Source organism: Erythrolamprus reginae, chromosome 1 (genome assembly GCF_031021105.1).
Source record: "Erythrolamprus reginae isolate rEryReg1 chromosome 1, rEryReg1.hap1, whole genome shotgun sequence".
NCBI lineage: Eukaryota > Metazoa > Chordata > Lepidosauria > Squamata > Dipsadidae > Erythrolamprus > Erythrolamprus reginae.
In genome coordinates this window covers 401,225,773-401,253,286 of record NC_091950.1, presented here as the reverse complement: position 1 = coordinate 401,253,286, position 27,514 = coordinate 401,225,773, and the positions used below count along the sequence as shown (strand labels likewise).

Sequence of the window (27,514 nt, the reverse complement as noted above, 5' to 3'; positions counted from 1 at the left end):
TGGGCATGTGCAATACACTCTTTCGGCACCCGAGAGAAAAAAGGCTTGCCATTACTGCCTGATACAAGGGGTAGGCAAAGTTGGCTCTTCTTTCACATGTGGACTTCAACTCCCAGAATTCCTGAGCTTGCATGGTTGGCTCAGGAATTCTGGGAGTTGAAGTCCACAAATCATAGAAGAGCCAACTTTGCCTACCCCTGCCCTATACCATTTCATACAAATGATTGTCCAATCTTCTTAACCCCCCCCCCCCCCCCCCCCCCAGTGTTGGAGCAGCCACATTTCAGGAGGAAACTCATTCTACTGATTAGTTGTTCTGCCAGGAAATTTCTCCTTAGTTTTAGGTTGCTTCTCTCCATGGGTGTGTTCTTTTTCAAGCAGCGGAACAGAAGTCATCCAAGCACAGAAAAATTCACCAAAAATTCCTCAAAAAAGATGGCAGCATCCACAGACCAGCAGTGACTGAACTGGATCCGTGACACCATTATCATGTCACTAGCAGGTCGCTAACGGTTCAGGGTGATCTGGTCCAAATCAGGGAGAACCCACCCCTGTTGTAACTTTTAAAAGTCATTAAACGAACAGTTTGGAAGTCAAGGACTGCTTGTTCTTAAGGCTTGAAAGGGGCCTTATGTGGTTAGCCCTTAGATGACATAGCTCTGTTTGAGATCACAAAATATTATTGGCCACTACAGTATTTAGAAATAGAAATCCAATTAATAAATGTATTTAGTTTATTTATTTAATTTGCCTTGTATGCCACCCTATCCCGAAAAACTCAGGGCAGCTCACAACAATAAAATAGCATAAAATCAGTATACATTAATAGCAATGTAAAACCTTTTAATCTAATCCATGCAATCATATCACACATACCAGTATTGGCCAGATGTCTGTGGAGATTCTCAATCATTCAGGTCATGGATGCCCCAAAGATGGTTTTCCAAAAGGCAACTAGGTTTTATTGGGTTTTTACCTTGAAAATGTTTCGTTTCTCTTTTGAAAAATGGAGATAAAAATGAACCCAGAACTTTTCCTTTTGGGACTAACCGCAAAAGAACTGGAGAGAAAAATCTGGAATTTTGTCATTATATATGTTGACAGTAGCAAGACTATGGTATGCACAAAAATGGAAGGACACTTCTATTCCTACTATGGGCGAATGGTTGCAGAAGTTGATGGAGCTAGCTGAAATGGCAAAATTGACTGTTTTGATTAAAGAAAAGAATATAAGTACTTTTATTTCCACATAATATCCACATCTGAATTTTGTGCTCCGAAAAGAATGAAACTCTGATTTTGGGTTTTAATGAGTAGATTGATAGGTCTACTTAGAGAAGTAACTTGCTCCTATTATTATGAAAAAGCAAAAAGTTGTGATTTAATGTTAATGCCTTATTTTACTGCCACAGAGAGTTGGAAGTCAATGCTTCCTTTGGTTTTCTTATCCTTCTTTACTTCTCCTCCTTTTTTTCCCAACTGCTTTTCTATTTACTTTTATATTTTACAATACTGTATAACTCAATAGAAACGTTAAGCTACGAAAACTTGCTTCTCATCCAAGAACTGAAGAAGCTTCTTGGATGAAAAGCAGAACATTTTCAAGGAAAACAGAAAGAAAGTCCAGTTACCTTTTGGAAAAGAATTATATTTAAAACAATATTCAGGACACATTGGCCATTGTCTGAAGAATGAAATCTAATCCATGCAATCATGGATTTCTAACTCTCTGGCTCCCACAAGTGGATTGTTAATGCAATGTGCCTTTTTGTTTTAGAAGTTAGAACAATTGATCAATGGAACGGTTTGCCTCTAGAAGTTGTGAATGTTCTAACACTGGACGTTTTTAAGAAACTGTTGGATAACCATTTGTCTGAAGTAGTGTGGGGTCTCCTGCGCAAGCAGAGGGTTGGACTAGAAGACCTCTGAGGTCCCAATTCTGTTGTTGTTATTATTATTATTAATATATAAAGCATAGTATTTTCAAAATAGAATTTACTATTAAAATATACAATGATGTGTAAGGCACTTGGAGATAGATAGCATGAAAAGAATTATGTGGGGCTTGAAAAGGAATTATTGCAGTAGGTCAAGGAGCAGCAAAGGAAAAAGAATGTCTGGTGTTAAATAGTAGAAAGCCCTTAGGGCTTTGAGAAGGTAATTTCCAAGCATAAGCCACCTGTGTGAAATTTTGTTAAGGAAGTGTTAAGATAAGATAAACCCAGATTTAAGTCCACTGTCAGTCACGGAAACTCAATGAATAATTTTGCGCCACTTGAACTCTCTCTCAGCTGAACTATTTCACAGGACAGTAGCTGTTCATTTTTTTAAAAAAAACCCTCTATATTAGATCCCTTGAAGAAAAGCGAGATGTAGACCATAAAAGCAGGGAAGGGAAAAAATATTTTGGCAGGGGTAGTGTGGAGACTCTCAAGGGGAAATCTCCAGGTTAACACCCCACCCCCCCCCCACCCCCCCAGAAAGGAGCTGATTTATAATCTCAGGACTCACACTTCCTGCTGGATCAGTAGGTAGAAGCAGTGACAGGAAATATTGTATATTGTGTTTATTTGTTTAATTCAATGTATTAAATGTATTTCACAAGGCTTGGGACTTGGGTATCTATGAAATTTATTTATTTATTTATTTGATTTTTATGCCGCCCTTCTCCTTAGACTCAGGGCGGCTTACAACATGTTAGCAATAGCACTTTTAAACAGAGCCAGCCTATTGCCCCCACAATCCGGGTCCTCATTTTACCCACCTCGGAAGGATGGAAGGCTGAGTCAACCTTGAGCCAGTGATTCAGATTTGAACCGCTGACCTTCAGATCTGCAGTCAGCTTCAGTGGCCTGCAGTACAGCACTCTACCTGCTGCGCCACCCCGGCTCTTGCTCCAAGTCAATTGCTTGCTCCAAGTCAAATCTGGTACATTGTCAATTTTGAAATGGTAAAAACATATTTCAGAATTGCATTACAATTATTTGTCAGGTGCCTCACACCATCATGAAGAGGAGGACAGTTACGTTGAACTAAAAGTCCCAGAAAATTACACTTTGAGCCAAAGAATCTTCCCATCTGAGAATTAACTTTTAAGGATTGCATTAAGGGACTTCAGCCCTGAAAGGAGAGGTTAGCAATTCAAAGTAGCAAAAATTTGATATTGTTTCCCCAAAAAAGCGAACCAAAGAAAATGCAAAATCAAAACCAAGTTATTGAAACCGTTCCACAGAAATCAAAGGTGACAAGAGATTTTTGGGGAATAGCCAATTCTTCCCCTTATTAAATCACCTTCTGTAACAGAAGACTTGGCAGAACTTGGGGGTGGGGTTAAAAGAAGAATCAATCTAGAATCTCTACGTCCACACAAGAGAACTAAATCCAACCTCCCCTTGAGCGATGTTGACCCTTATCTAAGTAGGTGCCAACAGTTAAGATTTCTGAACCTAAGCTTTTAGTAATTAATTAATTTGACCGCTTTCTTATGCACGACAAATGGATCCCCCTGTAACTTTCATATTCAACATTGCTTCTTTGTACAGTGGTACCTTGGTACTCAACTGCTTTGAAACTCATAAAATTAGGTACTCAATGCATTTTTATGCGAAAATTTTGTGCTGGTACTCATTGCTCAATGCACAAGCTAGAACTTGTCGATGTCAGCTGCTTTGTGATTCACTTACATTATTCCTTATGGGGAAAAGGGTTGGTATTCATCATTTTTGATATGTGCCTCATCATGCCTCCCGGAACCAATTAACAATGAGTTTCGAGGTACCACTGTACAGTGAAAAATATGAGCCCTTCAAAGTATCAATCTTAGTCAGCCTTAATATTTTCTTCATTTCATTCTGCAGAATCTCTCTCTCATTTCCATTCAAATACAACGATACACTCCTCACAACATTCTTTTATTCAAAGTAATTTTTTTTCCTTATCACAGTTGCAGCTTATCATACTTTCCAGCAATATCATATATTTGCCAAGTATACAAATGTATGATATCCTACTTTCCAGTAATATCATACATTTGCCAAGGTTATGCTATCATGAGAGAACGGCAGAAACATGCCAAATCTGTTAAACAAAATAATGCCCATGACCACGACTGGGAGAAAATTGTCATGGCTGTTTACCTTTTTTTGAACTAGAAATATCACAGATTGAAATTGGGATTTTCTGTATGTAGAACACGACTTCCGTGAAATATAATCCATGCCAGAACCAGCTGGCTACACTCCCTCATGTGTGATCTGTACCAAAATTATTTAAAGTAGATTTTTAAAATTAATAACAAGTCATATAAAATAATCAGGGGTTTAAGCCAAGGAGCTCAGCTGGCAAGAAGTATCTCAGTTGAAGAGACATCCCATCTGAAGGCAGTAGTTTTTTTTTTTAAATGATCCTAAACAGCTTTCCTGCCACTCAAATATTAAGGAAATAACAGTTTTATCAAAAGCACAGTAAAACCAATCCTAAACTGTCCAGTGCCTCAATCAATCAATCAGTGGAAAATTTCCATCACCTTTTATGCAACCTGAAGCCGTGAATGCCTTATTATCATCACCCAAAGTTAACACATAAATTAAGTTTCAGCATTAAACAGCTGAGAGATTGTTGTCACTTGATCCCGCCAGGTTGCCACAAGACAGAAGTTCCTTTCTTTAATTAGATCCAAACTTCTCAGACTCTCCAATTTTTCTTTTTAATCACTCGGAAGAGATTCCCTTCTTGGGGGAAACCTCTGTTACTGTAGCAGAATCCAACGTTTCCAGTTACCCGCTAGACTCAACCTACATGAACTTGACAAACGTCTTCCGATTTTGAGGCAGCTCCCGCAGCTGGAAACCCTGGTGCTTGGTGGCCACCCAAACCACCTGTCTTTTCAGGCACCCATGAATTGGAAACAAGGTGAGAAGCAGATGGCAGCCCTGCTGGTGAGTGGGAATGGCTCTGAGCGCACCATTGTCCCGTAGCCCCAGCAGTGTGATGAGGTGTGGTACTCTGGAAGCTTGGTGGTCCAGGTGCGGGAATTTGTGTGTTAGCATGCTGCATGTGCATGGCAAGAAATGGAGGAGGGGGGCTGTGATAGGTCTGAGTGGGATAAGAACCCGGCACTGGATTTAACCTGAAAGAAACAGAAGAGAGATGTGTTAATAGACTAAATGCATGAGGAACACGTGCAAAGCTAATTATGATGATGAAAGCAGGAGTTACACAGATTCCATGGGAATTATATATTCTTATTTGTTAATTGTTATCCCATCTTAATACATAACTCGAGATGGCAAATGTATCTAATAATCCTACCTCCTATTTTCCCACCAACAATCCTGTGAGATCAATTTCAGCCTTTCTAATAAGTAAAGAACAAATGCTGCATTAACCAGGCTACTCTTTAAAGTTCATGTGCTCCCATTCTGAAAATAAATTGAGAAATGAATGCTCATCTGGACCTGGAAACCTGAAGGAAAGCATATATACTTTTTTTTTATCCTCCAGGGAGAAAGGAAAGCATCAACCGCTCTTCACAGCTATTAAAGTCCACCTAAACACTTAAGTGCCATTCACGGCTTACATCAGTAGTTCTCATCCTTGGGGTCGGGACCCCTTTGGGGATCGAATGACCATTTCACAGGGGTCGCCATGGGAAGAGACAAATTTCCCATGGTGTTAGGAACTAAAGCTTCTATTCTGGTGCCTTGCAACATATTTTTACAATCCAACCAATCAGGGGGTGTCCCTCTGACCTCCCTGCCAATCAGCTTAAAGCTCTGTTGGGAGAATTGGTGCTAGACTTACGGTTGGGGGTCATCACAACATGAGGAATTGTATTAAGGGGTCACAACATTAGAAAGGTTGAGAATCACTGGCTTACATAATTCCTGTACTTGAAGATTTAGTCTCCTTCTTTGCCCCTAATAATATTTCTTAACAGGTATTAATAAATTCATGACATGATAGAAGCAGACAGGGAACAAGCTTTCATGATAAAACCACAGGCAGAAATCAAGCTATTTTCTGAAATTCAGATAACTTGTTGTGTAGCTTTTTCTTCTTTCCAAAGCTTTTAACGTTATTAGTGTGTTCTTGCATAGCAGTGCCTTTTATGGTTTTATTTCATTTGGGCAAAAGCAGCATGCTATTCAAAATAATACATCCCTGTAATCTTTGTAAATAATTCTGTATCTTCACTTACACCACTGATGGTGAACCTTTTTTTCCTTGGGTACCAAGAGTGTGGACGTGCATTATCATGCATGCCTGAGTGCCCACATCCACAATTCAATGCCTGGGGAGGGCGAAAACAGCTTCCCCGCCCCTTGGAAGCAGGAAAAGGCCTGTTTCCCGACTTCTGGTGGGCCCAAGAGGCTCATGTTTCGCCTTCCCCAGGCTCCAAAGGCTTCCCTAGAGCCAGAGGAAGGTACAAATGCCCTCCCCCACCCCCCGGAGGCTCTCTGGAAGCCAAAAAAACGCCCTTCCAGAGCCTCTGTGCAAGCAAAATATCAGCTGGTCAGCAAACACATATACATTTGAGCTGAACTAGGGCAACAGCTCGCGTGCCAGCAGATATGGCTCCACATGCCACTTGTGGCACCCATGCCATAGGTTCACCACCACTGACCTATACTACATAAAGCAATCATCCTAAATTTAAAAAAGGGGTTATAGTTGACCTCTATTTTTTCTAGTCCCAAGTTATTGTCTAATGATGATCACAAATCATATTTCGTTAATAACATTCCTCGCCTGAATTTCCATAGGGAACATTTCCATTACAGGTAGCCCTCAACTTAGAACAGTTTGCTTAGTGACCATCTGAAGTTGCACCATTCCCATGGTCATATGATTTACATTTGGATACTTGACAACTGACTCACACTTATGACAGTTGCAGGGTCCTGGGGGGGGTCATGTGACCACCTTTTGCAACCTTCTGACAAGCCAAGTCAATGGAAAAACCATATTCACTTAACAACCGTGTTACTAATTTAACAATTGCATTGATTCACTTAATAAATGTGGCAAGAAAAGTCATATAATGTGGCAAAAATTCACTTAACATATTTCTCACTTAGCAATATAAAGTTTGGGCTCAATTGTGGTTGTGAGTTGAGGACTGCCTCTATCTAGTTTAGCTGCAGAAAAACTAAAATCAGAGCTACTATTAGCCATGATACTTCTCGTTAAAGATCATTAATGTTCAATAGAGCTACACCATTTTTCCACCTTTCTGAAATTTTATGTACTGCCTATAATACCGTTTTAGTGTAACTTATTTCTTTGTAATTTTTAGACACATAACACAAATTTATAAAACAAAGCTTGTGTCTAAGTGGAAAGCATATGTCAAAATTATGTGTTAAGATGAAAATTGCCAATATTTAACATTAACACCTTCAACAGAATGTATCTTTATCTCAGATATACATCTTTTAAATAGTGAGGCTACTACTCTGTTTACAAGTTGCATGAAAGAGAATACTGATTCAAATGTTGGATTAAAAACAGAATTACTTTTGAGGTGCGCCAATTAACCAAGTCATCAAATTTGAAATTCTGTGAAGATACAGAAACTTTGAGATATACCACTATCAGGAGAAAATTAAAGAACAAGCATTATGAAACATTAAGCAGACTTACTTTCGATTCTGGAAAGCCCTTCTTTCTGCCAGTGACCCAGGAACATATTTTACCCCAGGGATTCTTTTCAACAGCCGGAAAGGGAACTTCTGATCTAAGCAAGAGGCTGTCGATTCAGAGAAATCCAAATTAAAGCAGTAACCGTAGCCATCTAAAATTCAGCAGTTAAGGAGAGCCAGAAAAAGGGTGTGAAATAAGACATTTTAAAGCCTGGTCCTTCTGAATACATTTTTTCCCAGGCCGCTTTAAAAATGTTCAGAAATTTCAATGGAGACTCTGAGAATTCTAATGAGTGCAGAACACCAATATTACATTTTCTTTGCTTCCCTGCATATTTTTGAACTGCCCTAACAAGAAAGGAAGGACTCAAGAATGCAAGGTGGATGACTTCCCACTTACTTAATGTAATTTGCTACCTTTGCAATTTTGGGTAGGGGGGCAATCTACTTAGTCCATTCAAGCAATACCGTATTTTATAGAGTATAAGATGCACCTTTTTCCTCCCTAAAAGAGGCTGAAAATTCAGGTGTGTCTTATACTCTGAATGTAGCTTTTATGGAAGCTTTCTTCCCCCAGTCCTAACTAGGTGCTAACGATCTTCCCAGCTCTTACCTGCTTGCAAACTCTTTCATTGTTACTCTCTTTGAATAAGGTTTTTTAAAAGTTCTAACCAGGGGATAAAATAATGTGCTGAAGCTGACCAGACTAAGGATGCTAGCCAGATGAATATCTGGTAAGCAGCTTCTTTTCCCTATTTCCCTCCCCAAAAACTAAGGTGCATCTTATACTCCGAAAAATACAGTAGTTAAAACAATCTTCATATATCTGGAAATGAAAATGAAAAAGATTGTTGATGGACTAATATAATAAATCATTAAAGAAAATAAGCTTCAAGCATAGCTGTGCCATTTATAATGCAGAGACTAATCTAGCCTCAAATGTGTTTCAAGTATTCTTTAGATAGGGAAGATGCAATTTGATATGTTAAAGGGATAGGTTATGCAATTCATCATAAAAAGATACATATATTCCCAATTAAGAGGCCACAGAGATTTGCTAAGAAAGAAGAACTTGGGATAATCCAGGCTATGCAAAGCAGCAACCAGGGCACAAATGCCATGCGGAAGTTCACTCCAAAAAGTACTGTTCTCTTCATCCGAGAGCGAGCAATTGATGCAGCCAGCATTGCAAAAGCCACAGGAGTGAATCCTTCAGCATCTATCATCTTCAACAGGTCAGATGCCATAGTCCTGAGTACAAGGTAGAGTAGTGCTAAGGAAACCGCAAATGCCAGAGTGAGGAAGGAGTGCTTCACAGTCCCCACCATCTTCTCAAAACTCCCAGCAAAGTACAAGATGATAACAGCACCGCATATCAAGGAGATGACGTTCTCATAAACAAAGATGTAGGTCACCAACCTATAAACTGTACAAAAAGAGCCAAATTGACAAATAAATGACAAGAATCTGACACTATGAAATCTTTCCAAATCTATTCATAATTTTGGGAGAATGGTGCCAACTCCAAAGAGAAGCTGATTTGAAAGGCTGGGATAGGGTTAAAGTAGGGTGAAGAGGTATATTAAATCAAGAGTCCAGAATTAGAAAGGTGTTGGGCTCAATAAGAGACTTAAGTGAAGTCTTTTTTAAATCTAATTTACGTAGCTGCCCATCTCAGCTGGACAGTGTACAACAAACTAAAACAGTTTATAAACACATAAAACTACTTACCAGTTAATTATAAAAACATTTTTAAAACTCTAAAAATAAATCAAACAAAAAATAACAGATAGAGGGATGTTAATAAAATAATAATAATAATAATAATAATAATAATAATAATAATAATAATAATAGAGTTCATTCAGCTCCTGGGGGCTCCAGGCTTACAAAGGCTTGTGATCTGTCCGTTTTCTAACAGAATGAACATGCCTGATTTTGCAATATTGGAGACACAGGCAAATTAGTTTGATCAGCCTGAAGAAACACATATCTTTTTTGTTCTTCTGTAATTTTTAATACTGGACAAAATTAGCCATGATAGTCTTTTGAATTGCCTAGATCCATAATGGCGAACCTATGGCACGCGTCCCAGAAATGGCACACAGAGCCCTCTCTGCTGACACGCACACCATCGCCCCAGGTTAGAAATCCATGACGTTTCTTTCGTAAGCTTCTGTTTCTCTGAAAATAATGAAACAAAAGCTCACAAAAGAAAAATATTTTACCTCTTGCTACACTGCGGTGTTGGGATGCCCCGCAGTCCAGCTGGTCTTTGGATTTCTGCTATACATGCGTGCATTTGTGTGCATGCACTTGCACCTTTCAGTTTCGGCATGCGTCCATGCAGTTTGGACAGTTGGTGTCTAAAAGGTTCGCCATCACTAGCCTAGATAGAATAGATGGGGGGGGGGGCAGTATTTACTCTGTGATATATCTAGTTCTTCCTAAAATTGTATACTGCACAAAAAAATAAAAGGAACCCTCAAATAACACATCCTAGATCTGAATGAATGAAATATTCTCATTGAATACTTTGTTTTGTACAACGTTGAATGTACACAGTAGCATGTGAAATTGATTGTCAACCAGTGTTGCTTCCTAAGTGGACAGTTTGATTTCATAGAAGTATGATTTACTTGGAGTTATATTGTTTAAGTGTTTGCTTTATTTTTTTGAGCAGTGTATATTCAGTAGTTTACATATTGCTTACAATAACATTCCAATTTATTTAGCAAATATGTTCACTGCCTATTCTCTTAACAATTTGGGGCATCATATAAAGATGCACGCAGCTGTAATCTATAAATATAATAGAAAAAGCAACAAAATCAGTAAATGTGTTTTAATATTGTTTGTCTCCTGCATTTCAGGATGTATGACAAATCACTGGGAAAAATAATCTGAAGTATGTTTCCATCCATCAATAACATGCAGCTTTATCTGGTAAGTTCCTTAAGTTCAAAATCAATGCATGAATAGGGGAGATGAGAGTTAAAAACAAACAAACTTGAAAAGTGTGCATGTCTGAATATTTGGAATATTTGTGAACAGAAGAGATCCTGAGTTAGACATCATCAGTTAGACATTATGAAAATATTAAAGGACCTGGAAAAATGAGGTTTCAATATTGTGTTTGGCAAATATAAGCAAATATCAATAGCATGTGGGGTTTTTTGGGGGGGCTTTCTGTGATTTTTCAAAATATTGGGAGCCTAAGATTTTACAGATTGCCTGCAATTACAGGTGAAACTCGAAAAATTTGAATTTCATACAAAAGTTCCTGTTTCTGGGAAGAGGGAATCTGCCAGCTGGAAACTTCTTCTTTCCTCTATAATCCTCGCATTTCAGTAACTCTTTTTGCAATTGGAGAGAGGATCTGCCACCTGAAAATGCTTTCATTTAAAAAGCTTTCAACACAGTTCCCTGGGCTGCTTTGGGAATCAGGCTCTGACTGAGGCAGCAAAGGCGCAGGGGCTTGCTGGAAAGTCCAGCAGCATGTTTACAAAATGGCAAGTCCAGGAGGACTGATGTGCTATCTCTCTATCAGGCCTTTCTGAGAGGAAGCCCAGCTTTCAATGCACTTTCCCAGGATGCTTCGGGAATCAGGCTCCATCTGACCAATCAGGCATTTACAGTGAGTGTGCCCCTCTGACCTTCCTGCCAATCAGCTTAAAGCTCTGTTGGGAGAATTGGTGCTAGACTTATGGTTGGGGGTCACCATAACATGAGGAACTGTATTAAGGGGTCGCAGCATTAGAAAGGTTGAGAACCACTGCTCTAAATGGTATTGTTATCGCTATAAGAAAAAGGGCCAGACTGTTTTCTATTGAAGCCTTGAAGAAATCAAAGCCTTTGCTAGGAAATAACTTATAAAAAAACTTAATAAGGCTGCCCATCTTACTTTAAGGTAATTCTGGAGAAGTTTAAATGCTTAAATTGAATAAGGGCTGAAAAACAATAGAATGTGTCCTGTAACGGTTCCAAGACCTCCTTAAGTCCTTTCCAATAGAAATCAGCCATATGTCCTCCATGAAGCATGAAGCCTTCCCGTCTTTATCGTAACTGCCCTGGTAGTAATTCCTTCCCATAGAAGATCAATTTCTATCTCTCTTGGCTTTCATCCTTCCCCTTCGGTTTCTGAAAAGGAAAAGACTCCACAGAAAGGAAGGAAGGAGGGAGGGAGGAAGGAAGGAAAGAAAGAAAGAGAGAGAGAGAGAAAGAAAGAAAGAAAGAAAGAAAGAAAGAGAGAAACAAAGAAAGAAAGAAAGAAAGAAAGAAAGAAAGAAAGAAAGAAAGAAAGAAAGAAAGAAAGAAAGAAAGAAAGAAAGAAAAGGGGGGGAATCATTCCTCGTGCTCACCCTGCCCTTCCCGCACCGCCGCCGGCCGCAGCAACAACGCCGAAAGAAAGTCGTCGGGCAGACCATTACTCCGCTGCAGCAGGCCCGGGCCGGAGATCAGCCACGACAGCAAAATCGTGAGGCAAGTTGCCACGGGAAACTTATCCATTGCTTTCCCGCCTTCACTCTACACATCCGAATTTCCTAGATATTCCCGGTTGTCAAGCTTCCTCCCCCCATATTCTACTTCCGGGTTAGGTCACGACTAATATGGCTAAGAACCCTTGAAAGGCAGGAAGTCCCGCCTTCCCGCTGAAACGAACTCCGTGGGCTAGAGGCCCAAGTATTCCCCCTCCTCCTGTCCCGAAAAGCAAAGCCATTTTCCGTTGCCGTGGTAACCGAATACCATGGATTAACCCAGCCTTAAAATTGGCTTTCAAAGAACAACGTGCAGAAAAGAGGCGGAGCCAACTGAGTCTCCGAAGCACTGAGAGGGCGGCTGCGATGGTCCTGCCCATTTATGCTGCGTTCAACCGGAGAGCGGAGAGCGGAGGTTCCTTGCAGGGAGCCCTCGACTTACAACAGTTCATTTTGCCACAAAGAAGAGGGAGTCAACCTATACTCCAAAGCACTTGAGGGCAGAACAAGAAGAAATGGATGGAAACTAAGGAGAGAAGAAACTGAGAACTTAGAATTTTATTTATCCATCTGTCTGAAGTAGTACATAGGGTTTTCTGCCTAAGTTGGAATAGAAGACCTCCAAGGTCCCTTCCAACTGTTGTTATTATTATTATTATAACTCAAGAGACATTTCCTGACAAAACAATTAATCAATGGAACAACTTGCCTCCAGAAATAGGGGATGCTCTATTACTGAAGGTTTTAAAGAAGATATTGGACAATCATTTGTCTAAATGGCATAAGGTTTCCTGCCAAACTGTGGTTTGAATGCTGGCTGGGGAATTCTGGGAGTTGACATCCAGATATCTTCAAGTTGCCAAGGTTGGGAAACACTGAACTAGAAGACCTCCAAGGTCCCTTCTAACTCTGTTGTTCTGTTATTCAATTAATGAATGTTCAAATTTATGGCACATTTTTCAGAGTTACAACTGTGATTCTGGCAACCGATTCATACTTAGGACCATTGCTCTGTCCCAAGGTCAATGTGATCACTTTTTTGCAACCTTTTGGTGAGCAAAGTCAGTGGGGGCACCAGATTCACTTAACAACCAGGTTACTAACTTATCAACTGCAGTGATTCACTTAACAACTGGCAAGAAAGATTGTAAATGACGTAAAACTCGCATAAGAAATGTCTCGCTTAGCCATCGAAATTTTGGGCTCAGTTGTAGTCATCGTTCAAGGACTACCTGTATTGAAGCAATTCGAAGTACGGGCAAATATTTATTAATTGGATTTATATGCCTTCCTTCTCCGAGGACTCTAGCTGGCAATAGCTGGCGATTTCGGAAGCTAAAGCGGAGGAGTTCTTTGAGAGGCTTGTACTGTATAATAATAAAGTATATTAACTGTAGCTTTTTTTGTCGTTACAACCAATATGGAAATTAATAATAATTTAATAATAATTTATTAGATTTGTATGCCGCCCCTCTCCGTGGACTCAATAATTGTTTTATTATTGCCTTTTCTGGGATTTTGGATTTTTATTTCCCAGGTGTTCTGGTAGTCTTCTGTTGAAGTATTCACACACTACATCCAGAGTTGGTTATATGGAATTTAGACTAAATGGCTTGGCACAACTGTTTATTTTGCCATATGTTGCTTTGAGATTATAACAATGATAATATTTTAAAGCCATCTCCATTGCTTACGGTAATTGAGATTTGTTTGCTATTGTGCCTTCAAGTTAGTTTTAATTCCTGGCAACTACTGAGGTCACTGCATGATTTTTCAAGTTGTTTGCCATTCCTTCATGCCTGGGCAGAAAGATAGTGACTGGCCCAAGACCACCCAAGTGGCTTTGGGCCTAAAGCAGGATCGGAACTCAGTCTCCTGGTTTCTGGTCTAGTGCCATAAGTACTATAACAAACTGGCTCTCTTAATCTGTTTGCCAAGTGTACAGTGATACTTTGTCTTACAAACTTAATGGTTCCGGGACGAGGTCCTTAAGGTGAAAAGTTTGTAAGACGAAACAATGTTTCCCATAGGAATCAATGGAAAAGCAATTAATGCGTGCAAGCCCAAAATTCACCCCTTTTGCCAGCTGAAGCGCCTGTTTTTGCGCTGCTGGGATTGCCCTGCTGGGGGTGGGGTTTCCCGTGGAGGGGAGCCTCAGGGGAATCCCAGCAGTGCAAAAACGGGTGCTTCGCTGGCAACAGAAGTCCGGAGGCGGGGCATCCCAGCGGCGGCAGTGGGTTTGTAAGGTGAAAATAGTTTGTAAGAAGAGGCAAAAAAATCTTAAACCCCAAGTTTGTATCTCGAAAAGTTTGTATGACGAGGCGTTTGTAAGATGAGGTATCACTGTACTTCAAAAAATAACCTGAAGCTTCTATTTATTTGAGTGGCCCTTTTGAAAGACAAATTATAACTGAATTAAAATTCTATAATTCTATGATTCGTATCTGAGCTGGCTGGCCTTTGGAGAACTGACTGACCAGGGCTGAAAAGAAGTACCAGATAGATTCACAAACTGGTCAAACCATGTTGAGATTTGCTTGACTCTGACTTAGTGTATTGGGGAATAAATCTGGTGTACAAATAATTAAATGTCATGATTTAATGTTATAAGTGAAGAAATATCTCAAACCCGGGGTGTTGCTTAAAATAATTTATTGGTTGTATATAGGGCAGGTAGGTTGTAGCTGCATATAGATCTAAGATGAGCCAAAATTTCCCAGTGATTTTCAGCTTTTCTAAGAGCCATTGGATATAAAGATATGTTTTATTTCTCCAGAAGTGGCAATCAACTATGGCCATTCAATCTCTTGAACTGTGTCAAATATGTTGGAAATGTTAAATTTTAAAAAATGCTGAAGAACAGAAATAGACATAAAAATTATTTAGAGAATGACAAATAGACATTTATATTGCTAAGCTGTGCAAAAGTAATACTTGCAAATTATGTTTTAACAATTTTCTACATGATATGAAAACTAGAACAATAGCTTTGATAGACTAAATATTGCAAATTAGGAAAAGCATTCATAATAGAAGACTTCCATGGTCACGTGGCAAGCATGATTATATTCCAAGGTGCACAGAACACTGTTACCTTCCCACCAAAGTGGTACCTATTTATCTACTCACATTTGTATGCTGTCAAGCTGTTAGGTGGCCATCTGGGCAAAGATGGGAGTTCACTACATTGTGCAGCACTTGGGATTGAGTATAGAAACTGTGGTTTGATTTGGTAAGTAATTATAAATGTCTAATTGGATTCTGCCCTTGCACAAGAATTAGTTTCAAACAAGGAACAAAACCAGCGCAAACTCAGAGACTATCTGGGAAAACATTTCATTTCCCCAAATGTCTTGTAATTACTAGAAAAGGGAATCATCCATGCAGTTTGTTTGTTTGTTTGTTTGTTTTATTCGATTTTTTTGCTGCCCTTCTCCTTAGACAACATGTTAGCAATAGCACTTTTTAACAGGCAGCATATTGCCCCCACAATCTGGGTCCTCAGTTGATGTATATTTCTAAGGTTCTTCAGAGTGTTGAAGGACAATTTTACACCCCAGCTGTTTATAAAGGATAGAGATGCACTTCTAAACAGCAGCAAAATAGTCCCTTGCCCTATATTTTCCAGCATCTGCTTCATATGTAGAATTTCCGGGAAAAAATCAAGCTAATTTTCTTTTAAGGCACCAAAACTAAACCAGAGAGTTTTTAAAAAGATATCGGCAAACAAAATATAAACATTTCTCCCTAGAATCCACAGGGGGAAAATGCATTACTGTACTCATAAAATTAAGCAGCTACTTGAGAAACAAATTTGTTTATCTTTACCAGGTAAGTATCCCTGCCAGATGGAATGGATTATCATTTTGGTTGCACCCTGGAAACCACAATGTATTTCCATCTGCTCTCTTCTGCCTTGTACTTGCAATCTTTTCCATATTCCTGAGAAAGTCTGCAACTTGTCACATGAAATTTCATGGTACTCTTCTTATATTCCAAATTTTGGATCAGATAGTTTCCCTGACACACAGGTTTGGTCAATAAACTTCTTAGGGCATGGATGAATGTGTTGATCCGTTTGCAACCACTCCTAATTTTAAAAAAATCCTATTTTTCATCTCACTGTTGCATGTATTGTGGTCTCTGTTACCCAGAAATGTCATATTTCCTTTGAAAGGCTTGTGGGCTTTGAGACCAAAATATTGATAATAGATGGCGATAACGAACAGAATCATCATAAATACCCTCTTTGAAGTCATTTTCTTTGGTTGGACCTAAAGTATTAAAAAACACTGATTATCTACTTATTTCTATTTTCCAAAGAGTTACAATTTAGACCTCCATAAATTTGCAGGGAAAGTCACAGGAAGGAATTATATTTCATAATAGGCTTTACTGAAGCTCACAATACATTAAATTACTTTAATATGAACACATGTCACATACAATTCTTTAACAGAAGTTGCTCTTTGGTTTGGCATAAACTTTTTCTCAGATTTAGAACTTACCACTATTCAACATTTAAATTAATTTTACATTAAACCAAATTTACACTGAAAAAGTAAGAATACACAAAAGAAAGAAAAGGACATCTAACTAAATATACTTCAATTCATTATACTTCTTCATATCTTCCTTGTTTTTGCCATATCTTATTCCAAGATTCAAACTACAGTACTGTCACTTAGAATCCTGATCTTGTATTTTATTGACCACTGTGAAGGAACCAATTGAATAATTTTGTCGTGGACAAAAGAATTTATTTATGCCCTCGATGGGTTCAGTAGTCAGGGCATGTTGAACATCAGAAAATAAAATAGCCACCCTGAGTTTTCGAAGAAGGGCGGCATACAAATCTAATAAATAATAATAAAATAAAATAAAAACATTGGCTAGTTTTTCTTTTAGATTTGAGGGACCAAAATTTTGAAAGAAAATGTATGGCTTTGTTGTCATATAGATTGACAGTACCCTGTTTCTTTCAAAATAAGACGTCTCCTGATAATAAGCCCAATCGGACCTTTGAGTGCATGGCAATAAGGCTAAGTGCTTATTTCAGGGGAAACATGGGTAGTGAGAATATTATATGCACAAAGATGGAAAGACATACTAATTGTGGAACAGTGGATGGTAAAGAGTTGGCGGAACTGTTTGACCAAAGAGAATGATCTTTGTTTCTATTTGGAAACTGTATCTGGACTTTTTTTTTCAAAACTCATGAAAATGACATTTTGATTTTAAATTGTGATAAGTAGACTGGTTTTGTTAGTATAGAAATAGCTTGAAATGTTGCAAAATGTAAAAGAAAAGATTAAGGTTGTAATTCTTTTGTACCTTACCGCCCTGGAAAAAGTTGGAAGTCATTACTTTTTCCCCCTTTTCTTTGTACTTCTCTTTTTTCTTACCTCCACTTTTTTCTGTGTTTTAATTTCATACTTAAAGTTAATAAACTCTATATAAAATAAAGAAATGTTGGAAAGTTTGGCAAGAATCCAAGAGCTGTCTGTAATCACACTAAGGAACTTCAGACAACTTGTTGTTGAACTCTGCCCAGGGAAGAAACTCCTATCATAATTCACCACCTTTATTTCTTAATCTTTATCTGTCTTATTTATGGGTCTAGGCACTGATTCAGAACCCAATACGTTTTCCTGAAATTGGATCAAAAGAAAAAATACAATTTCATATCTAAATGTTTTATTTTCTTATGGTGTTGTTGCTATGGTTAGATGCCCAGAGTTACCAGGTGAAGCCATATAAATTACATCAATAAATAGCTTTTAAAAAGCAGCTTTCACCTTGAACCTTAAGTTTCTTATATAACACAATCTTGAATTTTATAACTAAAGTTTCTGGATAGGAATCCCATGAATTACCCTGCAAAATTCCTTACTCCGCCAGACTTGATATTCTTCGATTAGACAACTTACAACTCCGACGTCTCCCTTCTGACTTAACTATAGTTCATAAAATCATATACCAAAATGTCTTTCCTGTTAGTGACTACTTCACCTTCAACCGCAACAACACACGAGCATGAAATAGATTTAAACTAAATGTCAACCGCTCCAAACTAGACTGCAAAAAATACGACTTCAGCAAGAGTAATCAATGCCTGGAATGCACTACCTGACTCCTAACCCCAAAACCTTTAACCTTAGACTATCTACAATTGACCTCTCCCCCTTTCTAAGAGGTCTGTAAGGGGCGTGCATAAGCACACCACTGTGTCTACTGTCCCTGTCCTACTGTTCTATTGTCTTACTTTTTATCATTACTTACCTAATGTTTTATTTGTACAAATTACCATCCTATAATTGTTTGACAAATACATAAATAAATAAAATCTGGAAAATATTTATTTTCCCCACTTCTTTCCTAAGCATCTGACATCAATATTATTTATTAAATTTATTTGCAACCCTGGTTGGCTTATAATATAAATTATGGTTAAGATGTGGAGGGAGGGAACAAGGGGAGCCTGTTGCTAGAGGATTCTGGGATTTGAAGTCCACACAGGTTAAGGCTCTGCGACTGAGCAATGACCGAAGCGATCCCGTCGTTATTGTGAGGATCAATATTCGGCGGACAGAGCCTTTGTTTATTATGTTAAAATCCTTGGATGAAAGACGTGATATAAATGTAATAAATAAATGAATTCACTTCGCCTGAAAGCAGATTATTTAGGCTACGATGGAACATTCCTTCGTAGCCTGCCTCCTTCACCTCCTCTTTTAATAGCCACGGTGGTACAGTCCATTTGGGAACAGAGATTCTTTCTAGTTATTCTTTCTCTCCCCCCCCCCCACATCCCACAAATTAGTCGGATTATTCCAATTCCCTCCTTTTAATTTCCCCCCCCTTTTTTGCTGCAGGCTTCGTTGAAGTTGGTATCTTCCGCCTACTCCGATTGGCTGCGTCGCCCCGCAGTCGAAGCGACGGCGGCGTCGACTACGCTTACAGCCGCCAGAGTCAGTCAGCCTGCTGGTGGAGGAGGCGGCGGTAGATTACAAGCGTGTCGCTCGGGGGGCTTTTTTTTGCTTTCCCCGCCGCTGGTTTGCCCGTTGGGGTTGGCGACCGGGATGGCGTCGGGTAGGTTTATTTCCTCCTCCCCCCTTCTCCCCTTGTTGGGCGAAAGAGGAAAACTTGAGGCCTGTCACTATAGAGGGGCTGAAAAGAGGCGGGAGAGGGCGTGGTGTATGCAGGAGGCGGGAGAGCCCTAGCGGGACCGTTCTGGCCGCCGCCATCTTAGAACCTAGTGCGCCTGCGCTCTCGGTCCACCACTCTATCTTCCCTCAAACCTCGAAATCTCCGCCCGGGTTTTTTTGTCACTCTTATTTAAGTTAGGCTTGACCAGCCTGGTCGTGTCCGTCTCAATTTTTGTTGTGTGTGTGCATTCTTTCCCCCACCTCCGTACTTGAATCTCTCCCCTTGTATTAAATTCACAAAAGAATGCTGTGTGCTCGTTTATTTTATTTTATTTCCAAGTAAATTAACACAAGTGGTTAAGATAACTCGCTTTTTAAAATACGAAAACAGCCTCTCTGGGCCAGATCAAAATCTTAACCTTCTCCAATAACCTGTTTCCATAGGGAAACCTGCCTGACATGGCTGGCAAAAAACATGACTGAAATAGGTCTTTCGTTTCTTTTCATCCTCACAGGACCTCGCAAATATACTGTTTATAATGAAGGGTTTATTTTTTTAGTGGTTGTACTTTTTCTTTTAAAAGAAAAAAAAAGAAACCCAGTGTGCTGTAGTTAATGTAGGCTGGAAAGAACTAATTCAATCAATCAAAGGCTTTATTTTTTAGTGGTTGTACTTTTTCTTTTTAGAAAAAAAATCCAGTGTGCTCTGGTTAATGTAGGCTGGAAAGGACTAATTCAATCAATAAGTTTATCTATGAAGCTCCCTGGCACTCTTGGGCCAGTTATTTTCTTTAGCTTAATATACTTTTATAGAGTTGGTGTGAATGTACTTAAACTTTGCTAGATTTCTTTATTTCAGAGGTAATAAAAATGCAATAACTCCCAAGTGTCTGTAATTAATTATATGTTTTGTTTCAGTTATTGTTTTGTTTTTATTTGTCTATTTGTATGTCTGTTTTATTATTTATGTACAAAAAATAAAATAATAATAATAAAAAATGCAATAACTACTCCTCACAGGTTCTGTAGAAAGTGGCTTGTGGGATATGAATAATAGTTATCCTGGGAGGGGGGAGATCTGTCCTTAACAATGTTTTGTAGGGAGGGGGGACTGGTAAGAAAAATGGTGGAAAAAGCAAATAAAAAAATATTTTGAATAATGTCAAGGTATAGTATGGGGGAAATGCAGATGGTGTAAAGCGTGTGAAGCTCAAAAACCACCCATAAGTTTGCCAGGCTGGTTTTCATTTTTGTTTTTAGTTTCTCTTTAATAAAAAATAAATGGGAAATAGAATTCCCAAAGAAATGCTAGGATTATTATAATTTAAGGGTACTTCACAGTCCAATATGAGCCCATAAGCATACCTAGAAAATGAACTACATACAAATGCAACATAGTCTTTAAGATGACATCTATATGTATATGCCTCTTTCCCCATTCCCTTAAGTATCTTTTACTTAAGGTAAAACAGTAAGGAAAATTCTGAGGTTAGCAAGGGGGTGTTTTGTAACAAAGTACAACTAGCAGGATCCCTGTGTTAGCTATTGTATAAGGTTGTCCACAGTTTGCAAGTGACACTGATTGTAACAAATAAGGAGATTATTTTCTAGATCAGTTTATTAGGGGGACTGTCCTTTCCTTCTGCAACAAGTGTGTGAATACTACATCCTGCAGTTTTGTTCAATAACAGTCCTGCTCTCCTAGTCTGACCGATAAAACTAACTCCAAATTGTCCTGTGAGCTTTCATAATGCAGTAAAATTTGAACCTGGATCTCCTGTTCCCAGTTCAGTATATTAAGCACAACACTACTTGATGGTGAATAAAAAGCTTTCCAAGATTTGAAATAAGGCCTGTTTCACCTTATTTGAAAAGCAGAGCCCTCAAAAAGGATTACTAGGCGGAATTTAATAACTGGAGGCTAAATTTTTAACAAGACAATCTTTAATATAATGTTTTTAAAAAGCATGATACTTTAATTGTTAATATAAAATTATTAAAAGAGACCCTTTTTCATATGTATTTTAAGGAATAGTATGAACCTCTTTCTCATAAAAGGCGTAGCATAATAAAGGAGAGAGGGCATGTTAACTAAGGTTTAAGCTTAAGTTTATCTGCTAAAAGCTCCACATTTATTGAGTTAAATAGATTAGCAAAAATGTCTGAGGCACCTTTTTTTTAAAGAAATAGGTATACTTGTGACCAGTTCTCTTCTGCAATACAGCTATTTCCCCCCCCTTCTTTCTCTTGGCCTTTCATTCCATTTCATTTAGAGAATTCTTAGCTTACCTGTTCTTATTTGAATTGTAATTGAGATCACCAGCGAGAGGTAAAGTGTCCTTCAAGTTTATCTCAGGTCTTGATGGCTAATGAACTACATTTGCCATAATGGTTCTGTTGCTTATTTTATGCTTTGTGATCTTAACTAGTGGCTTTCAAATATGAGTAAAGCTACCATTGCAAATCTTGTTGTTCTACAGTTGTGTCCATCCTCTGTGATTTGGGCACATTTAAAACGTATTGTTTTATACATTTATTACAAGAATATACATAATATTTTTAAAAATGCTTTCGATACTAGTTGCAGAAGAAGTTAAGGGATGAAGGGACGCATCTGCAGCATGCATGTGTATGTACGGTAGAAAGCAGGACCCTTCCATATGATTATAGCATATTTTATAGTCAGGCTTTGTAATGAAGTACCGAAAATTTATCATGGAAGGGAGGTAAAAACTAGCATTGGTCTTAGAAACTAAGTACAAGTTTCCATATACCCAGCTCCAATTACACAGGATTCACTAGTGTAATATATACACATGATTGTGTTGCTGGTGATTGACTAGTATTAAGTAACAAGTATCTCAGACTAACTATTTATAGTAATAGATGCAGCATAGCTCATTCACTGTCTAAAAATCACACTTGATCCAAGCACCAATCCCACCTCCAATTGCTGACTGGAAAATAAAAACGTACTTTATCTTCAGTCAATGAATTATCAAATATTTTGAACTTTGGCCTTCTATCTGAATTGTGTTCTTCCTGTCATTACTACAATGTATTTGTATTTGATTACACTGAAATTCTTATGTGTATCCTATTGGATTAACTGGATTTTAATCCAAATTGATTTTAGGGGAGTAAACGTAAAAAATCGCATATAAAAATTATTTTTATTACATGAGAGCAACACTTTTGCATTGGCTCATTTCTTATGGTACAAAAACAGTTGCCTGCTCTCAAACCCCAGGACCATCTAGTTTAGCATTCTGCACACACAATGGCCAACTAACTGTACAGGGAAGCTGACAAGTCTCCCAGGAGATGGCCTTCAGAGGCAGTGACATTGCCATCAAAGCTAATAGGCATTGATCCCCATGACTTTCATGAATTTTTCAATAATGTTTTTAAGGACAAGCTGGTAACTAGCACATCTCATGATAAAAGTTGAATTCTGTATTGTGTAATTCCTTTTATCCTGATTCTTCCAGGATTCAATTTTGTTAGATAACCTTTGTTTAAAATATTTTGGTATAGGTTAAATAGCATTCCCTTATTTACTTTATTCATACCTGTGAATATATGTAGCTCTTGACTTACATCCACAACCTGGGACCAGAATTTCCATTGTTAAGCAAGGTGGTTATTACAGTGAGCCACGCCTGATTTTACAACCTTTTTTTTGCTACAGTTGTTAAGTGAATCTGGTTTCCCCCATTGACTTCATTTGTAGGAAGCTATCTGGGAAGATGTCAGATGGCCATTGCATAACCCTTGGATGCTGCAACCTTGAATACATGCTGGTTGCCAAGTACCCAAATTTTAGTCAGGGGACCATGAGGATGCTATGGTAGTTATAAGTGCAAGAACTGTATGTAAGTCCCTTTTTTAATTCTGTAAATTTGAATGATGGTTAAATGAATGATTGTAAGTCAAGGACTACCTGTAATTTTACACACCTTAGTCTCCTTTCTAGACCAAAATGTCCCAAATGTCACAAGCTTTTCTCATAGATATTCCAGCCTCTTTATCATTTTAATTTACCTCCATTAAACTTTCTCTAGCTCCGCTCTGTTCTTTTTGAGGCATGGCAACCAGGACTGCATATAATATTCCAGATGAGGTCGACCATCGGTCATTATGATATTGGCATCTCTATTTTCAGTGCCATTTCTAATTATCCCTAATCTGCTCTACATCTTTTTATAATGGATGCTAACTTATAAGTGTTGGTTTTCCACTTTACCTCAAACTGTTATTCCAAAGTGAAAGACTGGTCTCTAACCTATCCCCAACCACTGATTTATGTGTGTCATATAATTTAGTAGTTTGCACAATATAACATGTACATATACAGTTCTTTCCCACAGAATAGAAGCAGAAACTAATGAGACAAGTCCTGTGTTTTTGGTACTGATTATTGTAATGCTTGCTATGTTGAAAGAATTAAACTTGTCAATTGTGGTGTACCAATGTCCCTGATTCTTGTCTTGGTGACCTTCAAATATCATTTACTGTATCTATAATCAGCATACATCCTGATTAATTTTAACCAAGTATATGCTATATTTTCTTTGCTGTTCTTAACCAATCTTATTTAATTACGAAACAAATTTATATGGCTGCCCAACTCACGGACAGTAAGCCCGAGGAGTTACAACATTACAAATCCACAACATAGAATCTGATCCCATCCCTGTTGCAGCAGGAACACAATCAAATCAACCACTTTATCAACTCCATCTACATTTGTGATTCCCAGGCCTGCTAACAAAGCCACGTTTTCAGGGCCTTTGGGATTGCCCTCTATAGAAATGAAGATCTGTTTTCCAAGCAAGATTAGCCTTTCCTATTTTTTTTTCATTTGCAGTTTTCAAGATTAAAAAGTAAAAGTAACTTCTTGTAAAATGTCAACAGAAGAAACAATATTCTATACAATAGAATGGAAATAGACATTCATCTCAATAAATAGTTTCTTAAGAGATGCAAAATAAATTTTAGGGGCTTCATCACAACTTACAATTATAATAGTTCAAAATTCTTAGATGTAAATGTGTTCTTTAACAACATACTTAGTTACAGTTTATTAACATATATTTATTTATTTATTCTTAAGATTCTGGAAGTTTCAGCCAATCTGGGGATCAGCAAAGGTACGTGTCCTTATATTGTACATAAAGATGTTGTCAAAGGGGAATGAGGTATGTTCAATGTTCCCAGTCCTTTTAACCACAAAGTGCCTATTTCCTTTGACAACTTTTTTACTTCAGATCCCATATGTAAAACACAATGAACTGCACATCGCATTCTAGTTTCCTTGCTTTGTCTCCTCTGATGCAGTTCAAAGCACTTTCATACAGTTACCAGCTTTACGTTCCAATTCTCTTGAAGCAGTTTTGGTCTGTCTCTTGAGTGTTTTCTGTGATACCATTCCTCTGCAGTGGCTACTGGGCCACACGTTAATTGACTGAACTGCCAAAATGCTCCCAAAAGCTGTGCTACCAGAATATATGCCAATTGGCACAAAACCAGTAGTGCCAATTCAAAATTACCTGTTATGTGTAGAAGAGGACTCAAAATCTACTTTTCCTAGAAGACAATTCTCCAAGGGGGAAGTATCTTTCTCTTGGATCTTTGGGGCATGCATTTGGACACAATGGCTAGGCACTTGCAATCCTGAGTGCACTGGAGAAGTGTGGCCTATAAATCCAATCGATCAATCAATAAAAAACTAGCAAAATTTTAAAAACACTGTACAGATAGTCCTCAAGTTACAACTGTAAGGAAGCCTGTCCATTATGGTCATAAGTCATAATGGTGACATCGCAATTTTACAATACTTTTATGGCAGTCATTAAGTGGATGCAGCAGTCAAAGACAGGCTACAAGAATGGTGGAAGGTCTTAAGCATAAAACGTATCAGGAAAGACTTAATGAATTCAATCTGTATAGTCTGGAGCAGTGTTTCCCAACCTTTTTTGAGCCGCAGCACATTATTCATATTTTCAAAATCCTGGGGAACACTGAAAGGGGGGGGGGGGCGGGGGGGGGGCTAAAGAAAAGTTTGGACAAAAAAACCCTCTCTCTCCCTCCCTTTCGCTCTATTTCTCCCTCTTTCTCTTTTCCTTCCTTGCCTTCTTTCTCTCTCTCCATCCCTCTTTCTTTCTTTCTTCCTCTCTTTTTTGCTCTCTTTCTCTCCCTCCTTCCCTTCCTCTATGTCTTTCTCTCTCCCTTGCTCTCTCTCTCTCTGTCTCGCTATCTCTTTCTTGCTTTTTTCTCTCTCTCTTGCTCTCTCTCTCTCTTTCACTGTCTTGCTATACAGTGGTACCTCGAGATACGAGTTTAATTCGTTCCGGACCTGGGCTCTTAAGTCGAGCAGCTCTTATCTCGAACGACTTTTCCCCATAGGAATTAATGTAAATAATTTTAATTGGTTCCAGCCCTCAAAAAACTCACAAAGTTAGTCTAAATTATGCAGAAAGACATGTTTTTAATGAAGAAATGTACATGTACATATAAATGAATAATGAAGTTTCTTTCACTTAACTTGTAAACTTTCTTAAACTTTTAAATTTACATATGTTCAACTTCTCTGCCACCCAATCCTGTAGGACAGAGGTCCCCAACCCTTTTTGCACCAGGGACCGGCTTTAAGCGATCAAGAGAGGAATGGGTGAATGAATGGACGGAGGGTGGGAAGGAAGGAAGGAAAGAGGGAAGGGACAGGAACAGAGGAAGGAAGCAAGGAAACTTATGAAAGGGGAGAGTAAGAGAGGAATGAGTGAAGGGAGGGAGGGAGGGAAGAAGGTGGGAAGGAGAAAGAAAAGAAATAGAGGAAGGGAAGGTAAAAGAGAGAAAGAAAAAGAGCAAGAAAGAAAGAAAGAAAGAAAGGGGGAAGGGACAGGAACAGAGGAAGGAAGCAAGGAAACTTATGAAAGGGGAGAGTAAGAGAGGAATGAGTGAAGGGAGGGAGGGAGGGAAGAAGGTGGGAACGAGAAAGAAAAGAAGAAATAGAGGAAGGGAAGGTAAAAGAGAGAAAGAAAAAGAGCAAGAAAGAAAGCTGCAAGCACCCCCCCGAGCCCCCCAGGCCGGCTGCAACCTTTTAAAACACGCGCGCCGCTTCGCAGCTGTCTCCTGGAGCCGAACGCGGAAGTTAGCGTTTGGCTTCAGGAGACAGCTCCTTGGCGCTTGTATCTCGAATTTGGGCTTGTAAGTAGAACAAAAATATCTCTCCCCTCCCAGCTCTTATCTCGAGTTGCTCTTAAGTAGAGCAGCTCTTATGTCGGGGTTCCACTGTATGTCTCTTTCTTTCTCTTTGCCTCTCTTGCTATCTCTCTTTCTCTCTCTCTGTCTCTCTTGCTATGTCTCTCTTTCTCTTTCTCTCTCTGTGCCTCTCTTGCTAAGTCTCTCTTTTTCTCTTGCTATGTCTCTCTTTCTTTTTCTTCTCTCTGCCTCTCTTGCTATGTCTCTCTTTCTCTCTCTATCTCCCTTTCTCTGCCTCTCTTTCTTGCTCTGTCTCTCTTTCTCTGCCTCTCTTGCTATGTCTCTCTTTCTCTCTCTCTCTGCCTCTCTTATATGTCTCTCTTTCTTTCTTTCTCTCTCTCTCTCAGCTGACTGCAAGCGGGAGCCCTGACGGCGGCAGCTGGACGTGCTGCTGGACACCGTATATGCCAGGCCCGCAGCGCCAGCATGTACGACGTCCAGCAGCACATCCAACCGCCACCGTCAGGGCTCCCGCTTGCAGTCAGCTGAGAGAAAGAGAGCGCGCTCCCTCTCTCCGCCGCCATCTCCCCGTGACTGGCTGCGGCCGCCCCCCCTCCCATCGCCAGTGCCCTCCCGCCGGGCCACAAAGGACACTTGCCGTCGACGCCAGAGAAGCTCCAGCTGGGCGGGGCGCTGCCGGTACTTCCGTCCTGGGGCTCCCGCTCGCAGCTGTCAACCGGCTCCTGCTCGATGCCGCGGTTTTCGGCGCTCTCCTGCTGGGCCCCAAAGAAGGAAGGCGGGAAAAAGGCGCAAAGAATGGAGCTCTCCTTCCTGCCTTCCTTCTTTGGGGCCCAGCAGGAGAGCGCCGAAAACCGCGGCATCGAGCAGGAGCCGGGGGACAGCTGCGAGCGGGAGCCCCAGGACGGAAGTACCGGCAGCGCCCCGCCCAGCTGGAGCTTGGCGGCACACCTGGCCATGTCTGGCACACCGGTTGGGAAACGCTGGTCTGGAGGACAGAAGGAAAAGGAGGGACATGATCGAA

The 27,514-nt window shown here is 39.3% G+C and overlaps 2 protein-coding genes across 3 annotated transcripts in view; one reads left to right on the top strand and one right to left on the bottom strand.

The window, feature by feature from the left end:
• Nucleotides 1-3,892: 3,892 nt before the first annotated feature.
• Nucleotides 3,893-12,254, bottom strand: RHBDD2 (rhomboid domain containing 2). Its single transcript, XM_070735142.1, has 4 exons — nucleotides 12,005-12,254; nucleotides 8,668-9,069; nucleotides 7,645-7,795; nucleotides 3,893-5,128 (listed from the first exon to the last, which is right to left on the bottom strand). Exons 1-4 carry the CDS (start codon nucleotides 12,150-12,152, stop codon nucleotides 4,789-4,791), a joined length of 1,041 nt encoding a protein of 346 aa, XP_070591243.1. The 5' UTR covers nucleotides 12,153-12,254; the 3' UTR covers nucleotides 3,893-4,788.
• Nucleotides 12,255-18,884: 6,630 nt separating this feature from the next.
• The window catches only part of TAF15 (TATA-box binding protein associated factor 15), a 32,000-nt gene continuing 23,370 nt past the window's right edge, over nucleotides 18,885-27,514 (top strand). The window contains exons 1-2 of one of the 2 annotated variants that reach the window (XM_070735141.1): nucleotides 18,885-19,213; nucleotides 24,386-24,422. In XM_070735141.1, coding sequence (XP_070591242.1) covers nucleotides 19,204-19,213; nucleotides 24,386-24,422 — 47 coding nt within the window. In that variant the 5' untranslated portion in view covers nucleotides 18,885-19,203. The remainder of the gene's footprint in view (nucleotides 19,214-24,385; nucleotides 24,423-27,514) is intronic. The other variant, XR_011557584.1, reaches the window with a different exon arrangement.

Bases quoted from the DNA above. Each gene is read 5' to 3' on its own strand.
- RHBDD2 (XM_070735142.1), bottom strand. From the start codon at position 12,152: ATGGATAAGTTTCCCGTGGCAACTTGCCTCACGATTTTGCTGTCGTGG. The intron at 7,796-8,667 runs GTATCTTTTTAT...GCTGAATTTTAG, and splicing joins CCTCTTAATTGGGAATATAT to ATGGCTACGGTTACTGCTTT. The intron at 5,129-7,644 runs GTAAGTCTGCTT...TGTTTCTTTCAG, and splicing joins AGGGCTTTCCAGAATCGAAA to GTTAAATCCAGTGCCGGGTT.